The 17065-nt window shown below is 46.9% G+C and overlaps 1 protein-coding gene across 2 annotated transcripts in view; it reads left to right on the top strand.

Annotated features, from left to right (window-relative positions):
- SV2B (synaptic vesicle glycoprotein 2B) overlaps nucleotides 1-17065 on the top strand; it is a 263167-nt gene that overhangs the window by 208264 nt on the left and 37838 nt on the right. For both annotated transcript variants that reach the window (XM_073618415.1, XM_073618413.1), the window contains exons 5-7: nucleotides 915-1048; nucleotides 4308-4397; nucleotides 9159-9269. In XM_073618415.1, the coding sequence (XP_073474516.1) occupies nucleotides 915-1048; nucleotides 4308-4397; nucleotides 9159-9269 (335 nt within the window). The remainder of the gene's footprint in view (nucleotides 1-914; nucleotides 1049-4307; nucleotides 4398-9158; nucleotides 9270-17065) is intronic.

Below are 17065 nucleotides of genomic sequence, written 5' to 3'. Positions count from 1 at the left end.
CTGCTGCCATGACCGCTGCCCCAGGTTTTCGTGTTTCAGGAGGGTGGCTCCTTTCTTTTGCAGTGTTCTTTGGAGTCGTTCTTGCATGCAGGGACTAGAGTTGTGTCAAAAGAAAAACACACAGCCCCATAGCCTAGGATGACAAGGCATATCCCTGCTTCTTCCACCTCTTCTCCCCTTCCATCACCAAGCTAAAAGACTGACTGGAGACTGTACTGTCGACTGTTAATTCTTTCCTGCAAAGACTGGAGGTTCAGAGAAGAAACAGAGAGCAGAAGCCAGTAGCATTGAACATTGTAAACTGCAACAGGTGTAAACTGTTAACAAATATTTTACTGGGAATTGTTTGATTTATTGTGCTCAATGTGTTAACCCTTGAGGGTTTAAAGCTTAATTTCAGGAATTCAGGAACTTTGCAAAAAGTGAAGGCACACTATATGAGTTAATTCCAATTAGGTGTATGTCACCTCCGGGACTTATTTCTATTACTTATGTGACGGGTTTATTGCACTCCTTGATGACACACTCCGGCTGTGAGAGGTGACAAGCACACACAGCAGCTATGCCCTCCCCTCTGCAATGGGCAATTCACAGAAGCCTATGTATCTTGTGAATGAATTTACATAATACACAGGCTTCTGTGAATGGGCAGTGACTCTGCTCGTAAAGTAACTGAAACCACAGTGAATCACGTGGGAGCTCTGGAAGTTATCTTTCTGGAGTACAATAAACCTGCCCGTGAATAATACTGATAAGTCTACAAGGAGGCAGGCACCTCATTGGACTGACTGGTATGCCTGCAGTTTTTACAAAGTAGCTAAATGCATGGAATTTAACTTTAATACTACTTTAGGTAACCATACAATTGATGCTATCCATGTACTATATCTTTTATCTTCTTTTTTTTTTTTTAGGATGGGGATTCAGTATGGGAACTCACTACCACTTCCACAGCTGGAGAGTGTTTGTGATTATATGTGTCCTGCCCTGCTTAGCCTCTATTATTGCCCTAAAGTTCATGCCGGAAAGCCCTCGCTTCTTACTGGAGGTATTTTTTTTTTGGCTTTATCTTTGAACCATACCAAACTGTAATGCGGTGAGACTCATTTTATAAAATAACTCTTTACTTCATCATACAGTATATTTTTAGTGTTAGATATTAGAATCTAGATAATAGTAAGGTCTGAAGTAGGTTTTAAAAAATTAGTTTTCCAAAGTGTGCAGGAGGTATTTTAAACCATTTTTTATATCAACTGTGATGCCCTGTACACACGGTCGGACTTTCCGACAGAAAATGTGCGATCGGAGCTCGTTGTCGGAAATTCTGACCGTGTGTAGACAATTCCAACGCACAAAGTGCCACGCATGCTCAGAATCAAGCAGAAGAGCAGCACTGGCTATTGAACATAATTTTTCTCGGCTCGTCGAACGTGTTGTAGGTCACCGCGTTCTTGACGTTCGGAATTTCCGACCAACTTTGTGCTACCGTGTGTATGCAAGACAAGTTTGAGCCAACATCCGTCTGAAAAAATTTGATGGATTTTGTTTTCGGAATGTGTGATCCTGGGTACGAGGCATTTCTCTTTTATTTTTTTAAGCTGAACCTCAGGAATTTAGCCATTTTCTAAAATGTGCTGAGTTACTATGGGTTAAGTCCTTCAAGGTGCCACCTCATGGACGTATCTCTTTAATTTACAATTCACATTGTTACTAAGGGCTGGGAGTACAGCTGTCGCCAAACTTCCAGCGATCTGGTCCTGGACCTTCTGGTCTCTGCTCCTGCAGCTGTAGAATTGCATGCAGTGTTCCACCCACTCCTCCTTCTGCCCAATCACAGATTGTATTATGTAAACCCATTCACAAAATACAAAGCTTTCTATGAATGGAGAGCAAAGGAGAGGGGTGGGCGGTCAGAGTATGAGAACGTAGAGTCTTTCCTGTGAGAGCATTGGGTGTATAGTGATAGCTGTAGTCCTGGTACTCAGTAAAACTGTCAATTGTAAATTAAAGAGAAAATTCCATGAGGTGGTATGTACCCTGTTGGACTTAACCCATATTAGGCCAGCATATTTTAGGAAGTGGATGAATTCCTGAGGTTCACCTTTATTAAGTCAGGTCAAACACAGCAGAAAAAATGAAAATGCCTATTCATGCCCAGTACACCAAGAATGTTGGGTATGAATAGGGTTTAACAGATCTGAATCACAAATACATAATGACTACAAAAAGAAAGGAGAGTGTCAGTTATACCACTTAGGTATCATAATTGGCAGACCAACACCATGTAGACCAGCTTTCATAACTGCCACTGTCATAACTGCCAATCTTTATTCTAATGTTCATTCAAAGAGAGAGTCAGACATTTTTACAAGTGTACAGAGCCAAAAGTAGAACAAAAGGCAAAACTTTTTTTTACCATTTTGGATAGAGTAAAGATGGGTATACATTGATGGGTGGAACGAAATAAAAAAACAATCCCCACGTCAAAGCAAACAATGTGTGATGCGGGGATCTCTTCTGCCACGCTGTTATATTCTGACAGCCGGACTCCCCTGCCAGAATACACAGATCTGTGCTGGCAGCCATTGGCTGCAAGGGATTGAATGTTGACTTTCCAGCATGATTGTTCGATGGAAGCAGAACAGACAGCAATACACACAGACCAAAAGTAGGCCAGTTCCTGCTGAACCAGCCGATTTTCACTTCATGTATACCCTGCTATAGGTAGGGTTCTAACCATTTTTTTTCTTGCCAACTATATCTCATTGGGGAGGTTTTTCCATCACTTCCCATATCCACAACTAGAAACGGGCCCCGAACCGCTAACTCCATTGAAGTCTATGGGAGTCGAAAATGAGAAATCAAAAATCCCCATTTTGAAGGCTTATATGCAAGCAATTTGCCAAAAAAAGGGTATGGGGGCCCCGCTACTGCCCTAGGGAACAAATATATGAATTCAAAACTTTATTTTAAAAACTATCATTTTTAAAGGAGCAGTGATTTTAATAATGCTTAAAGTGAAACAATAAAAATTAAAATGTCCTTTAAATATAGTGCCTGGGGGGGGGGGGGGGGTCCCCTTAGTCTGCCTGTAAAGTGGCACATCTGTAGCATGTATAGAATCTGCTGCAGCAAAAATTACATAAGGGAAGAAAAACGAGTCAAATGACATTTAAATTAACTCGCAGTTGCAATTGCCGACACCCGGCTATTTAAAATAAATAAAAAAGCCCAAGCCAAAAAAAAATTAAAAAATTAGCAAGCAGCCCCCCCTCCTGAACTATACCAGGCCACATGCCCTCAACATGGGGGGGTGGGTGCTTTGGGGCAGAGGGGGCTCTGCCCACCCTACTCCAAAGCACCTTGTCCCCATGTTGATGGGGACAAAGGCCTCTTCCCCACAAGCCTGGGCTGTGGTTGTGGGGGTCTGCGGGTGGGGGACTTATTGGTATCTGTAAGCCCCCTTTAACAAGGGGGCCCCCAGATCCGGCCCCCCCCTTATATGTGAATGGGTATGTAGTACAGTATACCCCTAATCCACCAAAAAAAGTGTCAAAAATAAATAAAAAACATTAGACAGGTTTTTGACAATTCATTAAGAAAATGTAAAAAAAAAAAAAAAAAAACAATGTCCCCCGATGTAGATCCAATGCCACCACCGACCGGGCAACCAAAAAAAAAAAAAACAACGATTCGCCATCGATGAAGGCTAACAGCTTACTGCAGGCTCTGCCTGGCGACGTCACCTTGTCACTGACTAGCTTCCCCGCTGACAGCTGACTCATCCGTTGTTAAGGACACGGTCGCCGGCTTCCCGGCCCCACTCCTTGACAACATATTGACTGTGCGTTCGGTGAACAGTCCGCCAAACGCACAGAAAATTCTCCAAACACCCGAACAGGCAAAGTTCGGGCAGAACTTTTGCTTGGCCCGAACCATTTGCCCAACACTATCCAGAACCTGAAATCAGAGAAAATTCCTCCAAAGTGATCCAAAGGTAAATCCCTGGTAGTCACTAGAACTAGTGTCCCCATTGGAAGATTTTCCATTCATTCCTTTTCTGGTGACACCCCAAGATTTGGGATTTGGGGATTTTCTTTTACTTTCATTTTCAGTGATAATGGTCACCGAGACAATTAGAGAGGGTGAATCTCTCTATTGGGGGCACCGACAGCAATGAAAACCTTACAGGTTTTCTAATCTATCTCCACTCTATCTCAAAGTAAAAAATAAAGACTTGGCCTCAGTTATTACAAAATGTAAAGAAAACCTGTAACTGTATTAATTTCCTTTGGGTTCTCGTACAGACAGGAAAACATGATGAAGCTTGGATGATACTGAAGAAGATTCATGACACTAATATGAGAGCTAAAGGAGAACCAGAAAAAGTTTTTACAGTAAGCATTTCATGTTGACATGGAAATATCTTCAAATGCAAAAGTGTTTAAAGTAGGGGTGTCCAACCTGTGGTCTGCAGGCTGCATGCGGCCCCAGAGAGTTTAGCATGTGGCCCATCTGGATTGACACTGGGGATGCTGTGCAAGACACAGACAAGCCCAGCCCATGTACGTCTGTAGGAACGCTGGGATGGGGGCAAAGAGGGATCCCTGGGATGGAAGCAGAGAGGGGCCCCTGGGATGGGAGCAGAGAGGGGCCCCTGGGTTGGGAGCAGAGAGGGGTCCCTGGGATGGGAGCAGAGAGGGGCCCCTGGGATGGGGGCAGAGAGGGATCCCTGGGATGGGAGCAGAGAGGGGCCCCTGGGATGGGGGCAGAGAGGGATCCCTGGGATGGGGCAGAGAGGGATCCCTGGGATGGGGCAGAGAGGGGCCCCTGGGATGGGGGCAGAGAGGGATCCCTGGGATGGGGCAGAGAGGGATCCCTGGGATGGGGCAGAGAGGGGCCCCTGGGATGGGAGCAGAGAGGGGCCCCTGGGTTGGGAGCAGAGAGGGGTCCCTGGGATGGGAGCAGAGAGGGGCCCCTGGAATGGGAGCAGAGAGGGGCCCCTGGGATGGGGGCAGAGAGGGATCCCTGGGATGGGAGCAGAGAGGGGCCCCTGGGATAGGGGAAGAGAGGGGCCCCTGGGATGGGGGAAGAGAGGGATCCCTGGGATGGGGCAGAGAGGGATCCCTGGGATGGGGGCAGAGAGGGGACCCTGGAATGGGAGCAGAGAGGGGCCCCTGGGATGGGGCAGACAGGGATCCCTGGGAAGGGGGCAGAGAAGGATCCCTGGGATGGGGGCAGAGAGGGGCCCATGGGATGGGGGCAGACAGGGATCTCTATGATGGGGGCAGAGAGGGGCCCCTGGGATGGGAGCAGAGAGGGGCCCCTGGGTTGGGAGCAGAGAGGGGTCCCTGGGATGGGAGCAGAGAGGGGCCCCTGGAATGGGAGCAGAGAGGGGCCCCTGGAATGGGAGCAGAGAGGGGCCCCTGGGATGGGGGCAGAGAGGGATCCCTGGGATGGGAGCAGAGAGGGGCCCCTGGGATGGGGGCAGAGAGGGATCCCTGGGATGGGGGCAGAGAGGGGCCCCTGGAATGGGAGCAGAGAGGGGCCCCTGGAATGGGAGCAGAGAGGGGCCCCTGGGATGGGGCAGACAGGGATCCCTGGGATGGGGGCAGAGAAGGATCCCTGGGGTGGGGGCAGAGAAGGATCCCTGGGATGGGAGCAGAGAGGGATCCTTGGGATGGGGTAGAGAGGGATCCCTGGAATGGGGGCAGAGAGGGGTCCCTGGAATGGGAGCAGAGAGGGGCCCCTGGGATGGGGGCAGAGAAGGATCCCTGGGATGGGAGCAGAGAAGGATCCCTGGGATGGGAGCAGAGAGGGATCCCTGGGATGGGGTAGAGAGGGATCCCTGGGATGGGGGCAGAGAGGGGCCCCTGGGATGGAGTAGAACGGGATCCCTGGGATGGGGGCAGAGAGGGGCCCCTGGGATGGGGGCAGAGAGGGGCCCCTGGGATGGGGGCAGACAGGGATCCCTGGGATGGGGGCAGAGAGGGATCCCTGGGATGGGGGCAGAGAGGGGCCCCTGGGATGGGGGCAGACAGGGATCCCTGGGATGGGGGCAGAGAGGGGCCCCTGGGATGGGGGCAGAGAGGGGCCCCTGGGATGGGGGCAGACAGGGATCCCTGGGATGGGGGCAGAGAGGGATCCCTGGGATGGGGGCAGAGAGGGGCCCCTGGGATGGGGGCAGACAGGGATCCCTGGGATGGGGGCAGAGAGGGATCCCTGGGATGGGGGCAGAGAGGGGCCCATGGGATGGGGGCAGACAGGGATCTCTATGATGGGGGCAGAGAGGGGAAAGTGGCAACTCTTTGCGTTGGGGAAGGGGGGTCAGTTTTGCAATCCCCCCTACTAGCACATGTCCTCTTCCCTCAAAGACCCCCCCAGCACATTTTTTTCTTATACCCCCCTTCTCCATGTATTACCTGCCCCCAACCCCCTCCCCATCCACAAATTATGCACAGACCTTAGAATCAGCGCGGCTCCTGCAGTGTAAGATCTCTTCTTCCCGGCTCCTCCCCCTCCTGTCTGTGTACTGTGGAGCCGAGGAGGAGGATCGTCAGTGAGCTGTGTTCAGGCTCAGAAGTAAGGATGAGCTCCGGTGTGTTCGCACACCGCACTTGCCGAGCCCGCCAGGAGGTCGGCACGGCGCTACGCTAATCACAGGCAGTGAGACATTTCCCGATCTCTGCAGCCGCACATCGGGAAAATGTCTCACTGCTTGTGATTAGCGCAGCGCCGCGCCGACTTCCTGGCGGGCTCGGCACGTTGTGTGTGCGAACATGCCGGAGCTCATCCTTACTCAGGAGGAAGAGATGTCGGCTCAGCTGCCACAAAGGGGAATCACTGCCTGGGCATAGAAGATATCCCAACTCACTGCCCGACACTAGCGAGCCCCTGTCAGCGTAGTTACCGGAGCTCAGTGCTGGGACTTGTTCCGGCACTTGGCTCTGGGATAAGCAGAGATTGGAACGGACAGGGGGAGTCTCATGGGGCCCCCTGCTGGCACAGATGGGAGAGGAGAGAGGGCTTGATCTGCTCCTCTTCCTCCCGCCCCTACCCCTCTGTGTCTCCAATCTCCGATGCTGTGCCTCAGAAAAGGAAAGTTGGGGCTGGAAATCTGAAGTCCAGCAGCCTCAGCTACATCTGGATGAGAGGTGCTGACTGCCAAAGGGTGAATGGGCTCCTCTCTCCTGCCTCTGAGTGAGTACACTAAGATAAATCAGGGTTCTCAGAGCACCCCTTACATCAGAGTTCCCCTTTACACCAGAGGCCACAGTGTTCCCCCTTACATCAGAGTCCTCTCTGTACATCAGAGTTCTCAGTGTTCCCCCTTACATCAGGGTCCCCAGAGCATTCCTTATGTTAGAGTCCCCAGAGTTCTCCCTTCAGAGGTGGCTCTCTAATTAGGCAAAAAAGGCGGTTGCCTAAGGCCTCGCGCTCCCAGGGGCCTCACGGCCGCCTAATTTGTGCGTGGGAGAATGGGAGGAAATGTCCCCGGTCAGTGTCCCCAAGCTGGCAGGGTGAGCAGGCTGGACTGGTAAAGGATCGCCGAGGAGGTGGAGGTGGAGCTGCCAGCCGCTGCTGAACTCAGAAGGAGGTAGGGGCAGACTTGGCCAGGGGACAGGGGAGGCCTCGTAAAAATGTGCTTACTCCATACCACAGCAGACAGCCGTGACACCCGCCGCACACTCTGCACCCTCTCATGTACATACCACCCACCCCCATACATTCTGCACCCCTCTCATGTACATACCTCCCACCTCCATACACTCCATACCCCTCTCATATACATACCACCCACCTCCATACACTCTGCACCCCTCTCCTGTACATACCACCCACCTCCATACACTCTGCACCCCTCTCATGTACATACCACCCACCTCCATATACTCCGCACCCCTCTCATGTACATACCTCCCACCTCCATACACTCCGCACCCCTCTAATGTACATACCTCCCACCTCCATACACTCCGCACCCCTCTCATGTACATACCACCCACCTCCATACACTCCGCACCCCTCTCATGTACATACCTCCCACCTCCATACACTCTGCACCCCTATGCACTGCAGATGAATGAACAGGAGACAGAGGCTCCTGTTAATTCATAAACTAAAGCATAGTAAACACAGTTTACTGTGCTTCAGTTATGAATGAACACAGTAAGTGATCAGTACTGATCACTCACTGTGTTCTTTTAGTAAAGATAGGGGCTGGTAAATAACATTTACCAGCCCCTTTTTCCCGCCTCCATCCTGAATATCCCCCCAAGGCAGTCAGCGGGAGAGCAGAGGAGGGAAGTTGGCAGCACTGGGGGGGGGGGGGGGGGCACACCGTTATTTTTTATCGCTTGAATTATTTTTCCCATTATGGGCATGAGTGGGGCCTCATGTCCAAGTTTTGCCTAAGGCCTCACAAAGCCTAGAGCCGCCTCTGTCTCCCTTACATTAGAGTCTGCAGAGTTGTCCCCGCCGCCCCCCACCCCCCCAGTGTAAAAGAACTCTGATGTAAAAGGGGAACTCTGTGGACTCTGATGTAAAAGGGGAACTCTTGTGCTTCATTTAAGAGATGTTATTTAATTGCAAAATATATGCATAGTTTATATAAAAAAAAAAAAATTGCTGTGTGCTGTGTTCGGGTTTGACTTGAAGAAAAGGTGGCAACCCTAGCGATACCCCTCATTGGCTAACTTGAGTTATTATAGATGTAAGCTTTTTGGGGTAACGCCGATCTCTTTGTCAGGCTTTATATATTTCTGAAAAATAGCTGTGAAACTTCTATATTATAAATACGTGGGATGCAGAACTATTTTTCAGAAATGTATAAAGCCTGACGAAGGAATCTCAGTTACCCCGAAATCTTACACCTTTAATAAGTCAAATTAGCCAATAAAAGGTATCACCTAAACTCCCAACTGTCTGTACAGCCGGCTTTTCAAGAAACAAGAAAGGCTTTGCTGGCTGCATTCTACATCCACATTCAATGCTTTCCTGCTGCTGGCAGTGAGGAGGAGTATTATAAAGCTGCTTATGTGCCCCAGATTCGGTTTGTGTGAACAGCCCTGGAAATATCTAGGTGGATCCAGCCGCAGACTTGGACACGTGATGGAAAAATCCATTTATCAAACTGTTCTCTGTATTTCCTTTACCAGGTCTCCAATATTATGACACCAAAACAACTAGACGAATTCATTGAAATTCAAAGTTCAACCGGGACGTGGTTCCAGCGCTGGTTTGTGAGGTTCACGACTCTTGTGAAACAAGTATGTTGCTAGCTATTAGTTTATTTTGTTTCTTTTTATAATGCATCTTCTGGCAAAGCAATGACCTGCAATGTATCTAAAACGAAACCACATATGGAGTCCCACCTTAGAGGGCAACTCCACTTTTGTGGGGAAAAAAAAATGCAAATAAAAAGAATAATATAGCGTATACAATTGCAACAAAAGTCATATTGTAATTTAATATTATTAAAAATAACCTTTCCTTTTTAATCTGCAGCCACTGTAATTTTCTGTAAAATGCAATATGGCAACCTGGAGGTGTTCTGTACACAGATGGTGCACAGAATCTCCCCCAGAAATGTCATTTTCTGCTTGTGTGAATTCACTGATTTTCCCAGAAGTCTGAACTAAGATACAAGTCATATTTTTGACATCCCCTGCAACAAAAATGTAATTTTTAGTTGGAAATCACATCTAAAGGGATGCAGACCCTGCCACTTTCTTCATTGGAACCCTGCAAGTGCAGCAGCTGATTGATAATTATATAAGCACTGCCATTTACATTTTGGCACTTGGACACTGACAGACAAACAGCTATTTCTTCAGAATAACAAGCGGTAGGAATCTGTAATGAGGTTTGTTAAAATCCCTGCAATGTACAGTACATTGATCACCCAGAAGGGTATGTTTTTTTTTCTCAACAAAAGTGGAGTTACTCTTTAAAGAAGATTTCTATGGATATTTTATAAATAGCTACATTGGTCCAGCGTGGACCAATGTAACTATGAATATACCATACCTGGCCAATGTCCCTGGAATCTGAAAATCACTGAAGTATACACCGCTACTCCAGTGATCTCCACTTGCTTCTGGGTTCCTCACTGATTGGCTGCCCTGCTGCATTCTGAACACAGGAGGTTGGTGCTTGGCTTGGGTGCCATTCAGAGAATGCTTTGCATTTTCTGAAAGAATGCAAAGCATTCTCTGATTGGACAAGGTGTAAAGCGTGACATCACTGTCCTGCCTCTCCACGTTGTCCAGTCAGAGAGAGTTTTTCATTCATTCAAAAATTGCAACCATTCCCTGAATGGCGCCTGTGCCGAACGGCCGACCTCCTGCATTGACAATACAGCAGGGCAGCCACTCAGCACAAGACCCAGAAGTGGAGATCACTGGAGTAGCGAGTCTAGCTAGTGATTTCCAACTTATAGGAGCATCAGCCAAGTATGATATATACATAGTTACATTGGTCTGAGATGGACGTGTGGGCAGATCCCAATCGCAACCGAATCATACTTCATGCAACCGACTTCTGAAGGTAATTGGTTGCACCAGAGCTTTTTCTGGGCTTCATAACAAAGGGGGTGAATACATACGCACATGCCAATTATCAGTTTTTTATTTCTGAAAAATAGTTTTATGTATATATTTTTCTAATTTTACGTCACCAACTTAGACTATTGTGTTCTGATCCATCACATATAGCTCAGATTAAAAAATATTGAACTAAAGGTTGTAATGTAACAAAATAGGTAAAAAGCCAAGGGGGGTGAATACTTTTGCAAGGCACTGTATGTGTAGAGTGGTTGTACAGAAGTCAATCTATCGATCAACTTCTTTACAACTGCCCTGTTGGATTTTTGCCGCTTGATCAGTTTTACCGGCTATAGCCGGCAGCGCCGATCAGTGAATTCTAACGGCAGGGAGGTCTCCCCACTATCAAAGTACAATAGCTCATCGGGGAGGATTCCCTCATCCACATCAAATTTGTGCATGGGGGAATAGAGTCATTTATTTTCATTCAACACGCCGGTTGAATTAAAAAAAAACAAAGTCTCGGCTATGGCCAGGCTGAGCCCAGCCAGCCCAGCCAGCCCAAACTACCCTGAGCTAAGCTCCACATCAGCTTATATAAAAGGAAGAATATTAAATCATTCCCCTTCCTGGAAGCATTTCAAGATGAAACCTTATTTAAAGGGGCAATCAAGTAACCCTGCTTACAGATCAATGCAACTATGTACAGAATATCCATATCTGGAATTCCTCTTTAACTGCAATAGATGACTTCCAAAGATGTTCACCTGAGGCCTCTGTTTTAATTAACTATTATAAATTAGTTTAAGTATTCACCTGAGACCTATGGTTCAATTAAATATTAGAAATCAATTAGAATTAGGTTCTTTTTCCTGTCTATCACAGTCATGGGAAATGCTGTTTGCAGAAAAGGCAAATTTCAAAATGGGGAAGCGGGGAAGAACATACTTTTTTTTTGTCATGCAGTTACATAAAATGCAACCGGCGAAAATCCTGTTTATATAATACAATTGGCTAAGTTCAGTTTACATCATACTTTTGATTGTGGAAGCTCCTTAGACCAGTGCTTTTCAACCTTTTTTCAGTCAAGGCACCCTTTAGAACTGTGAACAATCCCAGCGCACACCAGTCTGAGGGCCCGTCCATACCATGAGGTGTGTCTGAGCAAGCGCATCACATTTTTTTTGAGGGCACGAAAGTCCGCACTTTTGCTAGATGCGTAGGGGTGTTTTTTAATAAATAATGGCACCCATGTGCGACTGCAAAAGACAGCACATTTTTGTGCAGTACAAGAAAACGTGTGATTTTGCACGTTACCTTGCTGCACCTAGTGTGAAGAAGCCCTAAAATGCAACTCTTCTCCCTCCTAATTCCCCCTTCTAGCACCCCCCCCCCCCCCAAATTCCCCCTTCTAGCACAGATCACTCAAATTCCTACTCCTAGCACAAACCACGCTCCAACCCCCCCCCCAATCCCCTCTCCTAGCACAACCCCCTCAAATCCCCCCCCTCCTAGCACAAATCCCTCTGCTCCCAAATTCCTAGTCCTAGCACAAACCACGTTCCAACCCCCCCCAATCCTCTCCCCTAGCACAACACCCTCTAATTCCCCCCCCCCCCCAAATTTGTCCTCCTAGCATCCTAGCACAAACCCCCCTGCTCCCAAATTCCCACTCTTAGCACAAACCACGCTCTACCCCCCCCCCCCTCATCCCCTCTTCTAGCACAACCCTCTCAAATTCACCCTCCTAGCACCCCCCCCCCCCCAATTCCCCCTTCTAGCACAAATCCCACAACAAATCCCCCTGCTCCCAAATTCCTACTCCTAGCACAAACCACGTTATAACCCCCCCAATCACCTTTCCTAGCACAAACTCGCCCAAATCCCCCCTCCTAGCACAAACCACGCTCTAACCCCCCAATCCCCTCTCCTAGCACAACCCCCTCAGTCCCTCGGAATCAGGGACATTTGGGAGCTATGTGTATGGTTAAATGTAGCACTTGTAAAATGTAGCAGTGTTTGGTCAAATGTAGCACTTGAAGGACACTATTCACTTGCAAAGTCTTTCTTGTCATAAAACAAAGACAAGTTCATCTAATATATAAAGGATTGCTCACGCAGGAGTTCTTTAGCATTACTCTGCCATCAGCAAATCTTACAGCTTCCTGGCTTTCTCATGCAGAACTGCTCAGGTCGACAGGTTTAGACATACTTCACAATTTTTTGAGATGGGAACGAGGAGCACCTATAAGCAAAAGTATGTAGGCATAGGACAGCCCCCCCCCGCTTAAAGGAGAATTAAATAAAAAATAAAAAAAAATTAGTTAAACTCACAAGTGCTTTTTTTATATGAATGAATAACTTGTATAGCGCTACATATGCGAACTAAATCGCCTCAAGGCGCTTTTGCCGCCAGTGTCCATCTGGGTCTTCAGAAGAGATGGGTCTTGAGCTTCTTCCTGAAGGCCAGATGGTTTTCTTCCGAGCGGATGTCCGCGGGTAGAGCATTCCATAGCCGTGGTCCTTGGACTGCCAACCTTTGTTCGCCTTATAGTGCTGGGGGTGATGGACTGTCCGAGGATGGTGAGTGGTGTGGACATCGTGCCAGGGTTTTTGTTTCGGTTTGCATGGAGGAAGAGGAGTTCTGTTTTGGATCCGTTGAGTTTAAGGGAGCTCTCCATCATCCAATCGTCGATCAATGATAGACAGTTTGTTTTCCAGTGCCTGGTATTGGTCTTTTTTGTTGGTGATGCGTAGGTAGAGTTGGATGTCATCAGTGTAGGAGTGATAAAGCAGGTCCTGGTTGCTGATGATTTTGAGGAGTGGGTGGAGATAGATGTTAAAGAGCACGGGCAACAGAGGTGATCCTTGAGGGACTCCGCATGTAATTTTACGTGCTTCCAAAGTGAAAGCTCCTAGTTTCACTTTCTGGGATCGGATCTCCAGAAAGGATGCGAACCAGGGTAAGTCTGAGGCTGCAACTCCAGCTACTTCTGTGAGACGAGTGTGCAGGGTTTTGTGGTCTACTGTGTCTAAAGCTGCACCGAGGTCCAGCAGCACCAGGAGACATGATTCTCCTTCATCTGCTGCTTTGAGGGTGTCATCCCAGATTTTGAGGAATGCAGTTTCTGTCCCGTGGCCAGGGCAGAAACCAGATTGTAGTGGGTCCAAGAGTTTATGGGTGTCCAGATGGAGTTGTAGCTGTTGTACTACTGCTTTCTCGATAATTTTGGAGATGGTGTTGAGGCTTGTGACAGGTCTGCGATCGTTTGGGTCTTTGGGATCGGGGTTAGGCTTCTTTAGGAGGGGTTTGATTCTGCCTTGCTTGAGGGAGGTCGGGACGATTCCTTCTTTAAATGACTGGTTTATTAGGTATGTTATGATGGGTGCCAAGATGTTGGTACATTCGTTCAGAAGTTTTGTGGGAATAATGTCGTTTGGCAAAGTGCTTCTCTCTGAGGTTTCTGATGATGGTTTTGGTGGTGTCAATGGTGATTGGGACCAGAGTAAATCTTGGTGGTTGTAGAATATTTGTGTGTTTTTTGTCTTCTTGCTCTGGCTGAGTGGGGTTACTTGCTATGTTCTGCTGAATTATTTCCCGAATGGTTGCGATTTTGTCAATGAAAAAAATCAGATAACTCATTGCAGAATTGTTGTGTTTCGTTTGCTGGAGGCTCTAAACAGGTGGCGTTCATAGTCTGGGTAACTAGTTTGAAGAGTACGTGAAAGCGGTTTATGGCTTTTGAGATGGTTTTGGAGAAATGTTCTTTTTTTGCTATGAAGATTGCTTTGTGATATTTTGTGGTGAGTGATCTGTAATTTGTGTGGTTTTCCATTGTTGAGTTCCTTCTCCAGGCTCCTTCAGCTCTTCTGCTTTCTTGTTTCAGTGATGTAAGAGAGTCATTGAACTATCCCGAATTGTTTTTGCGGGTGGGTGCTCTGTGTATTGGTGCGACTATGTCTGCTGTCTGTAATAATGCTGTGTTAAGGGAGTTGAGTGTGTCTTCAGTTGAGTAGTTTTGGGTTAACATCGCTATTTTGTTGGATAGTGTAGCTTTGAAGAGTTGTGAGTATAGTTTCTTCTGTGATCTTGTCCAGTGTATTGTTGTTGAGTGTGTTGGTTTTTGGTAAATGATGTTTATTTTGAATTTGATAACGTGGTGGTAAGTCCATGGCAGTGGCATGTTATCAAGTGTGTTAATGTCAATGTTTTGTTTGAAGATGAGGTCGAGGGTATGGCCCGAAACATGCGTAGGAGCATTTATCAGTTGCTGCAGACCTAGTGCTTCCAGTTGGTTAAAGCACGCGGTAGCGATGAGGTCCTGGAAGGAGTTTGCCCAGAGATTAAAGTCCCCAAGTAGCAGGAGATTATTGGTTTTCAAGGTGTATGTAGAGATGAATTCGATAAAAGGTGTGAGGAAGTGTGTGTTTGGTCCCGGTGGTCTGTAGCATAGTAGTATGTGAATGGTGTCCTGGGGTGTTGTTTGACATTGAAGTGTGAGTGTTTCCATGAATGGCAGTGAGCTCTGTAAAGTTGGTTTTGTGAACGTGAGTTGAGATTTGTAGATCACTGCTAGGCCGCCTCCTCTTTGACCGACTCTGTGCTCAGTTAGGATGCAGTAGTTCTCCGGCACTAAATCTGCTAGAATGGTGTTAGCCAGCTTTCTGTGATAAAGAGACAGTCTGTGTTGTGTTGAGTGATAAAATCATGAAGTAAGGAAGAAAGAGGCTTCCATCATGTCAAATGTAGAGTGTGGTGGTTCCATCCCTCACGTATTAGACCAAAAAAGAGAATGCCCCCCTTAGTGGGACTTTAATAGACCACCAACTCTTATGATAAAAAAATATATTTTAATGGTATACTATAAAAAGACAAGAAAACGTCTAGAACATACAAAAATACAAAAATTGCATTCCATACAGAATCAGAACAAGAGGTATACAAATGATAATATTAGATGTACTCTCCTAGGGGTGGTGTACCCCGATGCCCCTGAGGGCATCAGGGTACACCACCCCTAGGAGAGTACATCTAATTTTTTTCAAGTCTTGCCACAGATTCTCAATTGGATTTAGGTCTGGACTTTGACTGGGCCATTCTAACACATGAATATGCTTTGATCGAAATGCAGAATACAGAATACTTTATTAATCCCAAAGAGAAACCATTCCATTGTAGTTCTGGCTGTATGTTTAGGGTCGTTGTCCTACTGGAAGGTGAACCTCCGCCCCAGTCTCAAGTCTTTTGCAGACTAACAGGTTTTCTTCTAAGATTGCCCTGTATTTGGCTCCATCCTAATTTCCATTAACTCTGACCAGCTTCCCTGTTCCTGCTGAAGGAAAACATTCCCACAACATAATGCTGCCACCACCATGTTTCACAGTGGGGATGGTGTGTTCAGGGTGATGTGCAGTGTTAGTTTTCTGCCACACTTATCGTTTTGCTTTTAGACCAAAAAGTTACATTTTTGTCTCATCTGACTGGAGTACCTTCTTTCACATGTTTGCTGTGTCCCCCACATGGCTTCTCATAAACTGCAAATGAGACTTCTTATGGCTTTTTTTCAACAATGGCTTTCTTCTTGTCACTCTTCCATAAAGGCCGTGGAGTGCACGACTAATAATTGTCCTGTGGACAGATTCTCCCACCTAAGCTGTGGATCTCTGCAGCTCCTCCAGAGTTACCATGGGCCTCTTGGCTGCTTCTCTGATTAATGCTCTCCTTGCCCAGCCTGTCAGATTAGGTGGACGGCCAAGTCTTGGTAGGTTTGCAGTTGTGCCATACTTATTCCATTTTCGGATGATGGATTGAAAAGTGTTCCGTGAGATGTTCAAAGCTTGGGATATTTTTTTATAACCTAACCCTGCTTTCAACTTCTCCACAACTTTATCACTGACCCGTCTGGTGTGTTCCTTGGCTTTCATGATGCTTTTTGTTCACTAAGGTTCTCTAACAAACCTCAGAGGGCTTCACAGAATAGCTGTATTTATACTGAGATTAAATTACACTCAGGTGGACTCTATTTACTAATTAGGTGACTTCTGAAGGCTATTGGTTTCACTAGATTTTAGTTAGGGGTATCAGAGTAAAGGTGGCTGAATACAAACGCACCCCACACTTTTCAGATATTTATTTGTAAAAAATGTTGAAAACCATTTATCATTTTCCTTCCACTTCACAATTATGTGCCACTTTGTGTTGGTCTATCACATAAAATCCCAATAAAATACATTTACGTTTTTGGTTGTAACATGACAAAATGTGGAAAATTTCAAGGGATATGAATACTTTTTTAAGGCACTGTAGATCAGCATGATGTCCAAGTATGGCCCTGGGGAAGACAAATATTTAAAACATTATGGGATGTATATATGAAACATTTGCATAGCTTTTCATCCTGCGAAACTGCATGTACACAGAGGCGTATTTACCAGGGGGGCAAACAAGGCATTTACCTTGGTCGGCTTTTTTCAGGGTGTCGGTGCCATCCCCAGGCAGAAGGGAGAGGCGGCTCTCTAAC

The sequence above is a fragment of the Aquarana catesbeiana genome, linkage group LG03 (genome assembly GCF_042186555.1).
Source record: "Aquarana catesbeiana isolate 2022-GZ linkage group LG03, ASM4218655v1, whole genome shotgun sequence".
Lineage (NCBI taxonomy): Eukaryota > Metazoa > Chordata > Amphibia > Anura > Ranidae > Aquarana > Aquarana catesbeiana.
Note: the sequence above shows the minus strand (reverse complement) of the source record. Positions and strands in the feature narration are given on the sequence as shown.